This window comes from Drosophila suzukii, chromosome 3 (assembly GCF_043229965.1).
Source record: "Drosophila suzukii chromosome 3, CBGP_Dsuzu_IsoJpt1.0, whole genome shotgun sequence".
Taxonomy (NCBI): domain Eukaryota; kingdom Metazoa; phylum Arthropoda; class Insecta; order Diptera; family Drosophilidae; genus Drosophila; species Drosophila suzukii.
Window position 1 is genome coordinate 66,674,055 of NC_092082.1, and position 16,440 is coordinate 66,690,494.

Below are 16,440 nucleotides of genomic sequence, written 5' to 3' on the forward strand. Positions count from 1 at the left end.
CCGGACGAGCCATTTTCGTTGTTGGTGTTTGTGTTGCACGTTGTGCCGACGTTTTTCGTGTGACAGCCGCGCGATTTTGCCGACGCGTTTTTAATCGCGAGTTGAGCAGACCATTTTCTTTAAAGAATATAGCCAGGATGTGCTAAGTGGCTAGCAGAAACCACCTGAAGATGCCGCAAAGAACCCCCAGTCCGGCCAACTCCGAGATTTCGGTGGGCTCGCCCAGTCCGCCTCCCACGAGATCGCTGAACATGAAGCGTTTGCGACTTTTGAGGAGTCCTGTGGGTCTGGAAAATGGCCGACAGAGATCATCGCCCGTCAGGATCAAGAGCTTTTCCATAGCCGATATCCTAGGCCGGGGAAACGAAGAGGGCAGAGAGGTGGAGAAGAAACCGGAGAGGAGTACGGTTCCGAATGCCCTGCCTGGAGTATCCGCTCCTCTGGTGCTGATAAACGAAAGATTGCAGATGCCCCTGGTGCAGAACTGTCCACCGCCGGCTGCACTGCATCCGTTCTTGTCGCCCGCCCTGCTCCACAGCTACGAGCAGCGACTGGCCTGGGACTACCAGCGCCAGCTGCAGGAGCACTTCCAGGCCCAGGCCCACCTGCTCCGCCACATGACCTTGAACCCCGCCATCATCGCCTCCGAGGACGGCAGCTCGGAGCGTTCCCAGCGGTCCAGCAGCAATGGCAGCACCGACTGCTGCAGTCCCAGGCAGGTGGAAAAGCTGGAAAACCGAACCACCCAGGAGGCCAGTGAGGGAGCCCAGAAGAAGTCGCAGGAGGAACAGCCCACGGGGGCGGGAAAGTCCAGTGGAGACACACCTCTAGACGCCCTCTTCCAGCTGTCCACCAAGAACTTTGACGAGGAACAAGGTGAGTAGTTCCGTATATGAGTGAAAAGCCATTAAAACAATGCTGTATTTACTCAAAGTGCCTCATAAAGAACAAAAAACCAAAATCGACTGTGAATTCGGAAAGTATTTGAATTTCCTTGAATAATTTCAACATTTTAAATATATATTTTTCCTTATAAGGGTAAACGGTTTTGTTAAACGATTCATACGAACTTAAATACCGTTTTATTTATAAACCAGAACCAATTAAAATTTAAAACGATCATTAAAATAATAACTTGTTTGTTTAATTGCAATGGTCTTAAATACTATACTATAAATACATTTTATAAAGTTATAACATCTCTTAAAACCGTATAAAATCATTATTGACATGAAATAAAAAGGTTTTTGTATTTGTTTCCATATGTTTTCAACGATTTATATACAATTTATTATTTATATACAGCTACAAAAATATCTTCCTCCTGAATTTATCTTTCCTCCCCGATCGCCAACACGAACTACCTTACATTCTGCTCTGTACACACAACCGCAATCAAATTACATTTTAATATAAACTGATTTCCCAACGAGACCCATCATAACCATTAGCCCGGCCAGCGATTGATCAATTGTTGTCATTACGCCTTGATGAGATTCTGCTTAAGGCGTAAAAACAGTAGTGAGGTCAGTCTGGTCGGCCGAGGTGGCTAAATCAATTTCAGGCCGGCTGGCAGCTCGCTCGGCGTCGCCTTTGATGGCGATTGCCTTTCCCAGACCCAGACCCATACCCAGACCCAGTCCCAGTCCCATGCCAAGACCCACTCGAGAGCCCCAGCCAGATGATATGATGGTGCTCCAGCTCGGATTCAGATATAGAGCCAGGCTGATGGCTGATGGCTCTGGCGCATGCGTATCGTTCGGCATAATTTGCTTAGCGGCGTTGATTTCTCGTTAAGTCGCAGACGCGAACCGATTTATCCCACACTCGAAACAAAACTGAAATCCTTTAAGATAGAGGTTAAATCTACTTTTGGTATAAGGTATTGTACCAATATTTCAACCATTCCATAGTTAAATTAAAATATTTTTAAAATTACCTATGATCATAACATACTTAAACCAATCAATGCAATTTTATACAAAATACGGTTACTTAGTTACTTGTATTTTATTATTTATTCTCAAACCTTATATTTCTCAAACCTTTTTATCTGAAAATTTCAACAAACATATATTTTGAGATTATTTTGCTGACAATCTCTTGCGTGTTGTTGGAAGAATATTATTTTGTATGTTGCGAATTCTAACATGATTATAATCTTCAACAACAATTGAGAAGTAGTTATCGGGGAATACTGAAACTATGATTAGATGTCCCTTTCTCCCTTCTCTTCTCTTTTAAAATTTATTGAAATTTCGTGGCACATAGCTTCCGTATTTTCGCCCAGTGCAGCTGCCAGCAATCCATCAGCGAACCCATGGTCTGCGCTTTGTTCATCAGCTACTGAAATTGAATTTACGCGGCGCACGTACAACGGGCAATTGGTTCGTGCTCCACTCCGGATTGCCGTACTGCTGGATTGCCACAGAGCCATCTAATCAGCATCAGCTGATTTGATCGGTTGATCGGTTGATCAACTGCTACTGGCATTGAGTGCCGCCTGGGATGATTATGATTATCGCTCAGGGGCACTTAGGCGCCGCAGTTTGCGAAAATTGTATTATATTTCTGTTCCCAAGACAGCATCCGGTGGGGAGATCGGTGGGGAGATCCACATCGACCCTTCGCTTCCGGCAACTCAAACTGCAGGGCAATTTGCCTGGCTGATCAAAAGCCATAACCGGCCAGTTGGGGAAAGATCTGAGGCACTTCCGCCTGGCAATTAGGAGCAGCGACAACTCCCATTGCAACACCATCGTAGACCCACTTTGGCCACTTTGCTCACTGCTCATGACGACTGCCAGCAGATTGGCAGCAGATAGACCTAGAGCAGCACATGTAGCACATACAAAATAATTACAACGAAAATGGCTGAAAAGTTGCAGCTATTTGAACAATGGACCTGTCGTTAGGTCTCGTCAATTACGAGTATGGAAGTTGCGTCACCGAAGGTTGGGTTCCCTTTGTATAGTTCTATATATACTTCCTATAGGAAGTATGGGGAATATTTAGGATATTGATTCAAAATGTATAATCATACACTTAAGCCGAAGTATGTATAGCAGTGTTCTCATTTATAAAGATAATTCTGATTTGAGAATGTAAATGATTTCCAATCACCCACAGTCACCCTTTTTAGAACAGTTCTCTTTTCCTTAACATTGAAGTCAAGATGAAATAAGTCAAAATTTGAAATATTTCTTTATAGTAGTAAGATCATTATTGAATAAAAGTGTTTATGAATATTTAAGCTCATCAAAATCATAGCTAGTTAGTAAAAATCGCTTTTCTAAACTCATATTTTATTGTGTTTTTCATAACAAACGATGTCTAGTTATACTCATTTTTTTAGATATTGTCAAGAATTTGTTAGCTAAATAGATGCAATTTCTCAAGATACTTTAGAAAGTGGATCGTTATGGCTGGGACTCCTCTTTCGGCAGGGTATAACCATAATGGTAGTGGGCCAAAGGGGGCTACTTGGGACGAAGAAAGCCCAGTTGAGGGGTGATCAGCACGGGTTGTTGTAGCTGGCTGCCGCTGAAAAGTTGGCTTGATGAAACGCCAAGACAATTGGCACAGACAGCCGCATTATTGAACGCACAAACGGCACAGAGAGCGGCGGATGCATCCCTAATTACAATTTAATTACTAAAACTTTTCCCACTTGACAAAAGGCGGCGGCCATGGCTGAAGACCGAGGACCGCGGCCCAGCCGAGCATGAACCACCAAACGCACCGCAGCCAGATACATTTACAGACCCCAGAATCGAAACAAACTCACCGAAACTCACACAGATACGAGGGCCACAATGATGATGGCACTTCGGGTTGACAGTTGATTTGACAGATAGCAGTGTAAACATTTTACAACATGCGGGCAGAGGTCGCGGGGGGCGGAGCAAAGTAATAACGAAAAGTGCTGGGGTGTGGGGTTTTGGGAGGTGGTGGTGCCCAAAGAGTCAGAGCTAATTAGTTCAACTAGACGTATACTTAATTTCGAATGAGAGCAAAGTCGAAAAATGTAAATAAGTGGCGGATTGGGCATAAATTATAGTTATAATTGGAAATCCGCACGGATAATGGGCCGGGTCGTGTGCTAACCACCATGCAAATGGATCCCAGCCAGAGCTGTTAGAAGGCAATTTTCAGTCACGTCAAATCAAACGATCCATAACCGGTCCACGTCTAGTACTCTTATGCATATATGTATGCCCCATCGGCGGGTGGGGTAATAGCTTTTTGAGATTCTACCTCCCGAACAACGTGACATTCTAAATGGCGTGCCCTGGCTATCTGGGTGGCCTGCAACGCCCCTACATATATAATGCAGGTATTATATGTCTATCTGCTGTGCCAGATAGATTTCCATCTTTCGCATTAGTGGCCACTTGCCCTGTAATTGCTGCTCAAATATTTGCCTCGAGATCGTGGCGTATTAAAAATCTAGTTTGCCGATAAAAGAAATGCAAGTGCTACATGCATCGAAACCCATAAACAATTTAGCACTCAGCTATTTGGATAATAACAAATGTGCACCGATAATTTATTGGTATTTACAAAATTGATTTCATTTCTATGGAACCTAAACACAAATCGCAAACCCTTCAGAATCAGCAGAGCGCAAATTGCTCACTTGCACTTGCAATTTCATTCGTTTTAAATGCTTCCCAAGAAACCCATTCAATAGGCTAAAACCCCTGGCAAAAGTCAACAAGCTGCGGGTTCATAGCACACATAAATCAAGCAAACAAAAAGAAATCCCATCCCGCCAGAGTGTAAAATAAAAATTCATTTCAAATGATTAATAGCTGCACAACGTTTCAACAAAATTCGTTAATGACATTAAAACACCGCGCGAATACTATACAAAGTGTTTGTATATTCGCATATGTGTTTATTAAATGCTATAAGGCGAGACTCGTTTGCCTCAATAAAATCGAGAAAAATGACTGCGGGCACAAACCGTTCTAACGTCGCATAAAATATGCATGAAATATTGCAAAAATGCCTCCGAGCAGCCGAAACAAGTTGACAAGCCGGCGCTCGGCATAAATTCTCTAATTAACGGTTGCGCCTCAAATCTTTTATTAAAAATTATAATTCGCCAGTAGTAAAAGTGGCAGAGAAATATGAGTTTGCGTGCGGGCTGACCATAAAGCATTAGCATTAATACGAGCCGGGGAAAACTACGAAAATGAAGTAAACTAGGGAGACCTACGTGGCGGGCTTTCAAAAATGGTTAACTGCCTGCTTTGCTTTCACTAACCCTCGGCCCTCAGGGATGGAGACTCGTATGCCAAGCCGTGGTATTCCATATTATACCATACTAAGCGGTACCACTCGGGTGGTCCATCATCATCACGGGGCACGGGCACCCCTCGAGCAAATTGCATACCTTATCTCGCTCTGTCCGGTTAGAGCCAAAGTCAGAACATCCAGGAGATGCTCAGATACAAAGATACAAAGATACAAAGATACTCGGATACCCAGATAGCCAGATAGCCAGCTACTCAGATCCTCAGATACTCGAGTCCCGAAGAGGTGTGCGAAAGCAACGCACTGAAGGTGTTACCTGCACGCTTTTGATGAGCACTAATTGAGCTCAGGTTGCATTTTTCTTCTCTGCCCATTACCCGCGATCGGGCGGAAAGGGGTCCATCGGCGTCGAGATCAAAGCCGGCAGGCCGATCATAAAGACAAGCGAAAATCAAGCATCGACAGTTGCACAAGAGACAGCAAATGAGAGAATTAGCCGGGAGACTGAGACTCAGAATGAGAATGAGAACGGGGACGAGACTGATAGAGGTGAGAAAGAGAGTTGGCCAGGGAGCGCTACATTTCGGTAATAACTCTATCAGAGCCATATGGGAGGCCCAGGCCCAACTGTTGCCAAACGTTAAAAAGGGTTGGCTACACTGAGAAACGAAAAGAAAGTATTTTAAAAAAATATTAACAATTTAGGGATCATCTGTGTAAGGATAATCTATTCACAGAGGGAAGCATCCAAGAACATTGTTCTTGAACTGAGAACATTGTTCTTGAATTGAGAAGAATTGTAATCAAAATGTTATTAATATAAGAACGAAATGGTGAGAAAAGAAAAGTTAAAATGAGTTTATTTATCAACTTTTTGATAAGTATACACTAAGGACTGAACTAATAGTTTATTTGTACATACAATGTACTTAAATTCAAATTGATTCGAGCAAAATAATGTTTTTAAGAACATTTTCAACGTCAGAATTTTCTCTGTGTAGATTATCTTTGATAACATTCAAAAATGTACCCACTTTATAAGCAACATAATTTGTAGTACTTGATACTTCCTCTCTAATCATTTGTAATCATTTGTTTCTTGATAAAAATACTAAATAGGTATACATATTTGCTTGATATAAATCCTAAAATGGTATTTCAGTATGTAACTCGCCCTTTTTATAGATCCATCTGTTTTTACATACATTTTTAAATATATTTATGATATATATTTATATGTTATTACTTATTTTGTAAAGTTTAAGACCCCACATATATATTTTTATTGTTTTAATTTAATTCGTTTCTTTCCGTGTAACAAATGAACCCAGAAAGGGGCAGGAATGCGGCATTCAAGTCAGGACCTTGTCAAAGTTCTTAAAAACGCATTCGCATTCTCGTTCGCACCGCGATTCGCATTCGCATTCGCGTTTTTGCCAAGCATTAATCACTGGCCCGAGTGAAGAGCTGGGACCGCCCGAGCTGTGAATTTTCGGCATGTGTCGAACATCAAAAGCCCGCGCCACGCATAAAAAGCCATTTAAAAACGCATTTTCTGCCTGGCCCCATGGTCCCCGGGGGCGAAACTCCTTGCTGACCCCGCAGGCCCCCAACTACAGCCAACTAACTGCACACTGCTTTTGGCCAAGAGTCCACGGTCTTGGCCAGGAAATGCAGAGCGCGAGATTGATGCGTTCACGGACAGCCCAGCGAACTACTGCAGACGGAATGCGAGGTGGCCCAAAGGCTGGGGGGAGGGGGTAAAACGCATTTCCTCGCGGCTTTTCCAGCTGCACATTATGTGGGTCAGTTGGCGCCTGGCCTGGCGAAACCAGTTTTCCATCCTAGGTATTGGCCATTGTGCAGATATCAGGATTCACTGCGCAAAAATATGGCTAAATATAAAGAAAAAATTAACTATACGAAGTCTTTTCTTAAAAACATTTCCCATCCTAAGATCTGATTCTCATTCATTCATATTTTCCGAATATTTATTGTTTTGTTTTTGATTAAACTATGGGTCTAGGATATTATCTTTGGTACGAGTAATATCAGAACTTAATGTAAAAAAATATTCCAAGAGACAAAGAAAAATAGGATGTTTAACACTTTCCTTATAAACATTTTCCATCAAAAGATCGGATTATTATTCATTCACTATCTCCGATTATTTATTGATTTTTTTCCAAGTGAACTGTGGATTTAAAGAGACGCGTGTATCTATGATAATCGTGAAAATGCACGGCGACAAATCATATTTATATGCCCATGTCTTTGATGATAAATGTTGAAAAGCCAGCATAAATTAAAGCATTCAAATCATTAGCAGCGATGCCGAACAAACGAGCGGCGATCGGTGGATTAAGGGGAGGGTCCAACCAAGCGGATGGGGAAATTATTCACAGCTACGGATCGGGCGACATTAAGGCGATGGAAATGCCCAGATGCAGGAGCCCAGGGTGGAACTCCACTTCCTCCAGAAGAATTCCAGTTCCACAGCCTGCAAGGTGTCTGCTCTTTTTTTGACCATTCGCTGCGCCGACAGGTGCAGGCATCATCCCGTATCCATACAGTCCATCTAGATGTCTGCACTTCAGTTTTGATGAGCCCCGAGTAGCGTTTGATACATTGTAATATAACAGGATTCGTCAGGGCTCACAATCAGACCGAACCAGACATAGGATCTTCAAAGAACGTTCAGAATGTAAAGCGTGGCGGATTCTTAATGTCTGTCGATAAAATTATGAAGAGTGGCAATCTTGATAAGATGGTATATAGGGGTGAAAATACTTTATGAGTATTTAGGTGGACTTTCCAAAAAGAGGAGAGAAAACTGGGTTAATCTTAACACCCCTGTGCAAAATTTGTAATCGTGGTATAGGAGTTTGTGTAGCCTCTAACCCAAATAATGTAAATTCCCCGTTTCATTTAAAAATGTACGTTTAGTTTACATTTATCTTAAGCCGTTCCTTTTACGGAAGACTGAAGATTGTCTTGAAAGTAGATTTTATTTGCCCACATTTTCACTAACATATTTTATGAAATAAGTTTTAGATCTTTAAGAACTTGGTAAAGCATTTTTACAATTGCATTTTTATTCTTTAAACTTTAATACTTATTTATTAAGCTATTATTTTTCGTTTATCACCATCTCTGATTCTTTTAAGTCTTTATGTTCCTAATCAATTCGGATGCATAAAATCATTTCCTTTCCGACGATTGACTTTCTCTAATTAGTGTATTAAGTCATTTTCACGCCTTCCCCTTTCCGAAGAACACTTCCCCCGCATTGTCAGTACATCAAAGAGCATATTCAGCCCTTCGCTGGAACATATTCGAAACTTCTCCCAAATAGCAGAGGCGAAGGGCATAACAAATTTCGGACCAAAAAAGAACCCAGTGATTTGGAAAAACAAGCACAAGTTGGTGTTATTGTGTGGATGCGATGTTGATGTTGCTATTTACACGCAACACGACTGAGAACCAACCACCAACAATCACCGCAATAAAGCAAGCGGAGAACGACAAACTTCACGCTAAAATCGAAGGAAGCTGTGAAAAATGTTTTCTTCCCCCGATTCGCTTCCTCCAATGGGGTATATATAGTATAGTATGGTTCTATATTGTTCTGCTGCTACTGTGGACAATGTCAACAAAGCATTTAACACCTTCATCGAATAACGAACACCAACCCCATGTGCTGGTGGGTATTTGTGTAATCGTTTATTAAAGTGTGAATAAAATTAATTTGACTATCTGAGATGTTTGACGCTGTTTCTATGGCAAATGACTTGCAATCGCTGACAAGATTAATTAATCCCCCTTGTGCAGCTGCGGGGAAATCGAGGGGAAAACACAAATGTTCGCCCTAATTGATTTTCTTTTCCACTGTATTTCTCTTCGATTTTATTTGTATTTCTTTTTGCAGTGCAGAATTGTTGTGACACGTCTCGTTATGCCAACGAAAGGCGTTTTATTCCAGGTTTTCGCCATATGCAGATGAGGTGTTTTACAGGAAAAAAAACAGTTGAAAATATCAAAGAAATAATATTGTCTTTAAAAAGAATGTAAGAGAGTGATGTTATTTAAAAAGGATATATTTAAAAAAATTTATTGATTGATGATTTTTAAATAAATTAGGTGTTTGTATCAAAATGTGCGAGATTAATATAATTAGAGATTAATATAAATATAAAAGAAAATAAGTAGCAGGTTCGAAATATATAACTTTTACCATTTAATAATGTTAAATAGATATTGAAAATTGCAATGGTCGAAAAAGAACAAGAAAAACAATATGGCGACTAAAGCTTTTGGGAGTAAGGGCGAGACAACCTGTCTAAAATTCATAATATTAAGCACTAGACTCTTTAAAATTTTTATTCCAGAAGTAAGTATGGAATTTCTTTAAATCGAGAATTGTTTCTTGTCAATTGTTTTAATAAGTGTACTTCTTTATTTATTTTAGTTCTTTGAGTATGTAATGTTTTACTTCTTTTTTTCCAGTGTATATATATGCTTAGTTGTCTGGGGCTGTTTCATGTCCGCCGACATTGCAACGCCCCCCTCCCCTTTTGGGCTTTAACTTTAACTCCAGCCCGTGTATGCACTTTTGACAAGTAATTTAATAAAGCCAACGACATGGCGCGTTGTTGTTGCCAAAAGGTGTTGCAGTTGCTGCTTAAACATGCATAAGCCACGTTAAGAGCGGGAAAGGGGAAGCACCGCCGTTGGCTCGAGTGCCAGTGCCAGTCAGTTAGTCACTCAGTCGAGGAGCAGAAAAGCCGAAGAGCCGAAGACCAGCCTTTAGTTTATTTTCGTTGCTGTTTGATTGCAGCTTGTAATCACAATTAAAGTGTTAAACATAAATGCCAGGGGCCAATGGGCAACTAACGAATGTAAAAGAGACAGTCAACAAAATGTAAGGAGGCGCACAAGGGTTGCTCACTGCTTTTGGTGCTCAAGTGGCCAAAAGTCTGGGGATCGGCCGACGGTTTTCTGGGCTCGGAGTTTATCATTTCATGGACATGTCTACGGGCTGACAGCTTTGGAATTTCGGCAGTTTTTCGATTAATTAATTGACTACCCGCCACCAGCCAGCCAGTCAAGTTCGAATGCATTTAAATGCTAAGTTTAATTTGTCATAACAGCGGAGCGTGTGAGCAGAACTAATCGGATGGGGGTTGGCCTCAACGGCTGTTTTCTAAGCAAAGAAACACAAACAGTGTTAGCTTAATCCAGGGCTGACTTAAACAGCAAGGCTAAACATTTTAACTTACAAAAAATATTTATATTATTTATTTAGTTGTTGTCTGTTTACTAAATAATTGCAAGCCTATTTCTCAGCAATGGTCTACGGGATATTTGCACTTCAAGATTCTTAAATATTTAAAAAATAATTTTATTTCTTAAATAAATCTTAAAAAAGAAAATAACAATATTAAATTATATATATTTCTTAAAACAATGCAAAACCATTAATTTATTTTAAGTAATATATAACATTCAACTAGTGAAATATCATAATAACATAACATCTAAAAATATTTTGTAGGAAACCAAATTTAATGTTTAGCCCAAAAACATTATTGAAAATCCTCAAATTAGAAAAAACTGGCCCTAATTATAACCCCATTTCTATCAGTGTAGAATGAGAAAAAACTGGCCCTAATTATAACCCCATTTCTATCAGTGTAGAATCATTTACAATGCAAAACTGGACTTAATGAAGCGCTTTGCGGACAGATCGCGACAGGCCAACACCTTAACAAATTACAAGTCAGCATTTAAATGGCCGTAAAGTTTTATGACACGGCGTCAACCAAATAGTCCACTGGCGATCGGGCAAAACGGGCTCATTAAGATGCCGGGCGAAGATCTGTGTTCCAGTTGCACATCCCAATCTCAATTCCAATCCCAGAACCGCGTCCATCAAAGTCGGAGCAGTTAATTGATTTTAATGTGCCAATATCCTGACTGGGTCGTCGGACACGAAACATGTGCTGGCGATATGGATCGCCACTTTTCATTAATCGGTTTGGTGTTAATTTATGGCGTATCTTTATGGCCCAGACTCGGAATCAATTGCTTCCGTCTTCTGGCGGCCATCGTGGTGGAGAATCCACCCGGCAGACGTCACTTCAGAATGCACTTGAATCTCCTTCCAGCCCCCAGTTCTCGCTAATTACGGCAATTAAAAACCACTAAATGTAGTCAAGAAACGAAATTTTCTATACCGATCTTCGTCGTCGCCGTCAAGTGTTCCCCAGCCAGCCAGCCAGTCAGAAAGTCAGCCAGTTGAGTTCAAGTGGCTCGGATTCCCGAGTCCCGATTCCAGTAATGAAAATTACATCTTAATAAACCATAATTACCAAATGGAACCCCGAGTGTTTTGTCAAGTAGGAGAAAGCAGCCGTCGGCGGTATCCTTTGGTGCCTCTGCCCAGGACACTAGTCAGATATCGCCGCTGATTAGCCGATTAGCCGAGAGTATGGCATAGAGTATGGCCCCTCCATTAGCAGTCCCAGTTGCATTACATTATCGAACAACAGCCACAACTGCAAGTCATAAACAATTTCAATTGCCGTTGCACATTCGCAACACTCAATTAACGCTTTTCAACAAAGGCCCGGGCAGCACTGTACCCCATACAACACCATACAACGGCAGCACAATAACAATAATAATAATGCATTCATCACTTTATGACGGGCCCACATACAAACTTGGCCTAGACAATAGTGTCAACCATAAAGAGACTGCAAGCCCGAGCGGCGTATCTATTAAATTACGCTTAACTATGTGCTTTTGTTGGCCCAGTCAGTGGTATTGGTAGTATGTGTGGCTGTTGTTAAGGCCACTTAAGATCGCGGAGGCTGGACAACAAAGGAGCTCGCCATCCGACAGCCTCTTCTTTAGCATTAGCACTACCCTCGCTAATAAGTATACATGGTAACCAAGGAGGAGCACTTCTTAAACTAACTGCCCTTCGTATCGATGTCTCCAGCAAGATCAGTAACAAGACATCAATTGGTAACCCAATTCGTAGTTCCCTTACACATTCAATTTGGCCAAAAATAAACGGCCCACGTAGCTCGTTTTGGCGGACACAAAGGCACCAAAACATATGAGCGAGTGTGTCGAATCGACTTGTGCGAGCTCAGATGTGAAATACGTAGGAAATAACACGAATTTTTCATAAATTCTCCTTTAGCAAGAATGCGTGGGATTCATGAGATCGCTGGAAATACCCTATATTTTTAGAGAGAATTACACAGAACAAAATTATACTCGTTAGATATAATCGAAATTGATTATAATATTTACGAATCAAATCAAAAAAATTTGATTTATATATGCAATTATACACATATCACACTAGAAAACCAAAACAACGAAAAAAAAACAAACAAATTTCAATTTAATAAAATTTATAGTCTGTTGTCTTAATATTGAGTCTTTTATAAAACGACCATGAAAAAATAATATACTTTTTTTTAAAACAGAACTATTAGTTTTTATTTATTTGTTTTCCTTTTTAGATAGGTTTATAAACTTATTTTGAAAGTAGGAAGTCTTCAAAGGGTATATGGTAACATCATGTTTCTTACCATTAAAGCAACATTTATGACCCCTCTGGTATCGCTGGTTAAAACTAGACCCCTTTGCAAGGAGAGACCCATCAAAAGCTGTCCACATCCTACTCAGATCCCAAGTTGACTGCATTTAATGCCAATTCAATTGACAATGACCGCTGTATTTCCCCCGGGGTAGTACGCACATTTGTGAACGCCAACGGAATTGTCATTCCTAGTCGCTTTTTCTCGTGGCAATACGCTGCGTATACGTGATGACCACTTGGGCGAATGCAACTGCAACTTCGCCTGCGGCTGTTTCTGCCACTGAGCAAATGCATAAACTGCTGAATTTATGCGCATTTGGCCGATCGGAGGAGCTGGGAGCCAAGGTGGCTGCCAACGGGGCGTAGATTTAATTAAATAAATTCCAAGAGCGACGCACTCGGCATCGTTGTATTTTGTTTTTGCCTTTTTTTTGCATATTTGTGCGTAAATTTGTGTTATAACTGTGCTAATGTGTGCGTGCATGTGCGTCACCTGCAATTAAATAAATCTGCGCATTGTTTGCAGTGCCGTTAACGTGGCAACCATAAATGGGGCGGCAGAATTGGCAGCAGCAGAATCTAAACTCTCCTTGTATAATGGTTTTAATGTAGGATAGTTTCCCATAGAGTTTATGCATAAAATAAATAATAAAGGAAATTTTATAGTCACGTTGCTCACAGGCTATTTTATGCGCACGCAATTTTATTATAGAGAAAGCTTTGCAAATAGGTTTTTATTTAGAGCGCTGATTTCTCAAAATTCAAGATCCGCACTTAAGCTTTTTCTTAAAATTTAAGCAATTTTAATATTGAAAGATAGTATGTTTCATGAAGTAAATTTGCTAACTCATAGTAAATAAAGTTAAATCATTTATTTTAAATATAATATATATATATATAATAATATATTCACAACAAATATCTTAAAATACATATAAGACCATTTCAATATTTTACCAAACTTAATTTTTTTAAGGATGTGCTTTAATAGTTGCATTGGAATTATGAAGGTGTATTAAAAATTGTATAAATACCATGGTAAGGAAAATAAAACATAACATATTTACATTTTTATTTATATTTTTCAAATACACCTTTGCACTACCCCATATTTTTGAATTCAATAGCAGGTTTTTCGTTTGCAGTGCAGACAATGATGTGTTCAAAAACTGTATTTGCACAATATTTATTGTTAATTTATTAAGCTTGTCATCCGCCGAGCCTTGTAATTACGAAGGCGAAATGTGTGCCACGCCCACCGCAGCCTGAGTGTCGGGTCTACTACAGATATACATATACAGAAACACGCACTCGCCGAATCGGGCATATTTCAGGCATATATCAACGGCTTAACAATTGGCTCAGACTTGTCGTCAGGTGGCCATTGCCGTTAAGCCTGACTCTTTTTCCCCAGCCAATTTCCATTTTCAATCCCGTTCCTGACGCCTTGCGTGAGCCCCTCCCCCTCTCCCGCCCACTTGCCACCTTTCCAGCCCCACCCGCCCCTCACGCACTCTGATACTTTAATTTATGGTCTCGCCTGCAGTTTATTTGTCATGCCAACATGCTGTCGCCGTAATTATACACATAACCGTAACTAGTTTTATTTTTTGGTGCAACATGCAAAACATTTTTTACGGCCCTCGTAACACGAACGCACATCAAAAGCGCCATGCAAATGGTCGCTTGTTATGGCTAATGGTTCGGATCGGTCGTAAAGAGAACTCGTTCTGAAGACCGTCAATAGAGGACGCAAAAACGGTTATTGGATCCGCAGACGTGGCTATTTCAGCTCAAATGAATATCGAGACGTCTGGGTAATTAGTGTATTTCTCACTTGATTGGAATGTCTTTATTTCGTCGCTTTTAAGTTGGCATTTTTAAATTTAAGACAAGATTATTTGCAAAGAGTTGAATAGAAATATTGGTTATAAATAAGCACGTTTTACGATATCGTAATCACTTAAAGTCACAATTAAATTTATTAACGGTGTTGCAAAATGTAGAGAGGAAAATTTTGAAAAAGTTTCAAAATAAATATTATAAAAAAAAGTTTATGTCAATTTATTATGCTTGCTGAAGCTAAACAAAATATATAACGTAAAATTCTGACATGAAACTAATGTTTCAAATCGAAAATGAAACCAATTCTGTATTAATATTAAACAAAAACAAAACGGGGTAACAACTAGTGACGAATACACCTTTAACATTCAATAGTTGTGATACCAACATTTGTGACGAAAATGTATTATATGATCTACTAAATAAATACAATTTCTAAATGTTTCTTGTTCAGGCTATAAATAGTTATGCGACTAGTCTTCAAGGACTTCATTCTGTGCTTCGTACTGCCGTCCACAGTGATATACCATATCTCATGAATTATTATTTTACGTTTTTATTTGACTATTTTCAATAACACTTTTTATTAAAATACTTTAATCATTATTTAATTTTCATCGCTTGCTTTCATTACTATGGACTTATACTAACCTTAACCCTTAACTTTATTTTCTGGTATGCCAACGAAATGTATTCCATAAAATGTTCCACCAAACTTGCATGGATTTAAGAAAGAAAACCCTGTGCGGACAATCTTATCCCAAGAAGTCACCTCTCCATAGAGCCAAATCGCTTTTGGGCCTCTCAGCTGGTAGCCAAGTGACATTATTCCACCTCCTCGAAAGCAACGGCAGTCGGCACTGGACTTTCATTTTATGGCGCTCACTAAAAACAAAACCTACGAGCCCGGCCCACTGCTCCTGCTTAAAGCCGCTTATCTGGCCGGCTATATCGATAAACATAAATTAGCCGATATTGTCGTTGTCGCCCCAAACCGGCGACTACAAGCTGAAAACGGCCGACTGCCAACTGCAAACTGCCAACTGCAAGCGGGCCAACGCCTTTTCAACCTTTTTGAAAACGGGCAGTCAACATGCAGGCGCACATAAAAACTCACCATAATGATAACGATAATGATAACGATGCGCAGCGGTTTGTTGTTTTACAAGAAAATTATGTATTATTAGCGCGCAGGCGCACACTGCGATGAGAGATGCACTTGTTTGTCGTCCTGCTGTGCGAGCGCAGTGTTATAAAGATGCCTGCTTTATCACTGGGGTTTCGGGATCGGCGGGATCGAAGATCAGGGAGATCAGGGAGATCACGGGACCTAGGCGTAGTTAGGCCCCCGTATCCTCGGCAAATTAACTTGTTCCTGAGTTGCGAGCTCTGCTCGTGCCGCAATCCCATGGGCCCGTCCTCATGGGTATTAACGGAAATTTATCATAAATTCCAATACCCTACTACTAATGGGCGTTGATTAGCTAATTTGCTGCGCTCGTTTCATTTTCCACTCATGCCCGCCAAGTCATTTCAAATACTTAATGCTCGTTGGCTGCTTTTCGTCGTCATTGCCGTTCGATCAAAACCGTCGGCAGCATATTTGCCAAGATTACACTGGGGAAAAAGGGTGCCTTAAATGATAAGCCGTAAGGTACCATAATAAAAAGATATGTTTTCCTTTCTAAAAGCAAACCTTACTAAAATATTTA

At 40.4% G+C, this 16,440-nt stretch overlaps 1 protein-coding gene across 1 annotated transcript in view; it reads left to right on the forward strand.

Moving 5' to 3' along the window:
- lbl (ladybird late) overlaps window positions 1-16,440 on the forward strand; it is a 27,458-nt gene continuing 11,018 nt past the window's right edge. The window contains exon 1 of the mRNA XM_017079842.4: window positions 1-876. Coding sequence (XP_016935331.3) covers window positions 171-876 — 706 coding nt within the window. The 5' untranslated portion in view covers window positions 1-170. The remainder of the gene's footprint in view (window positions 877-16,440) is intronic.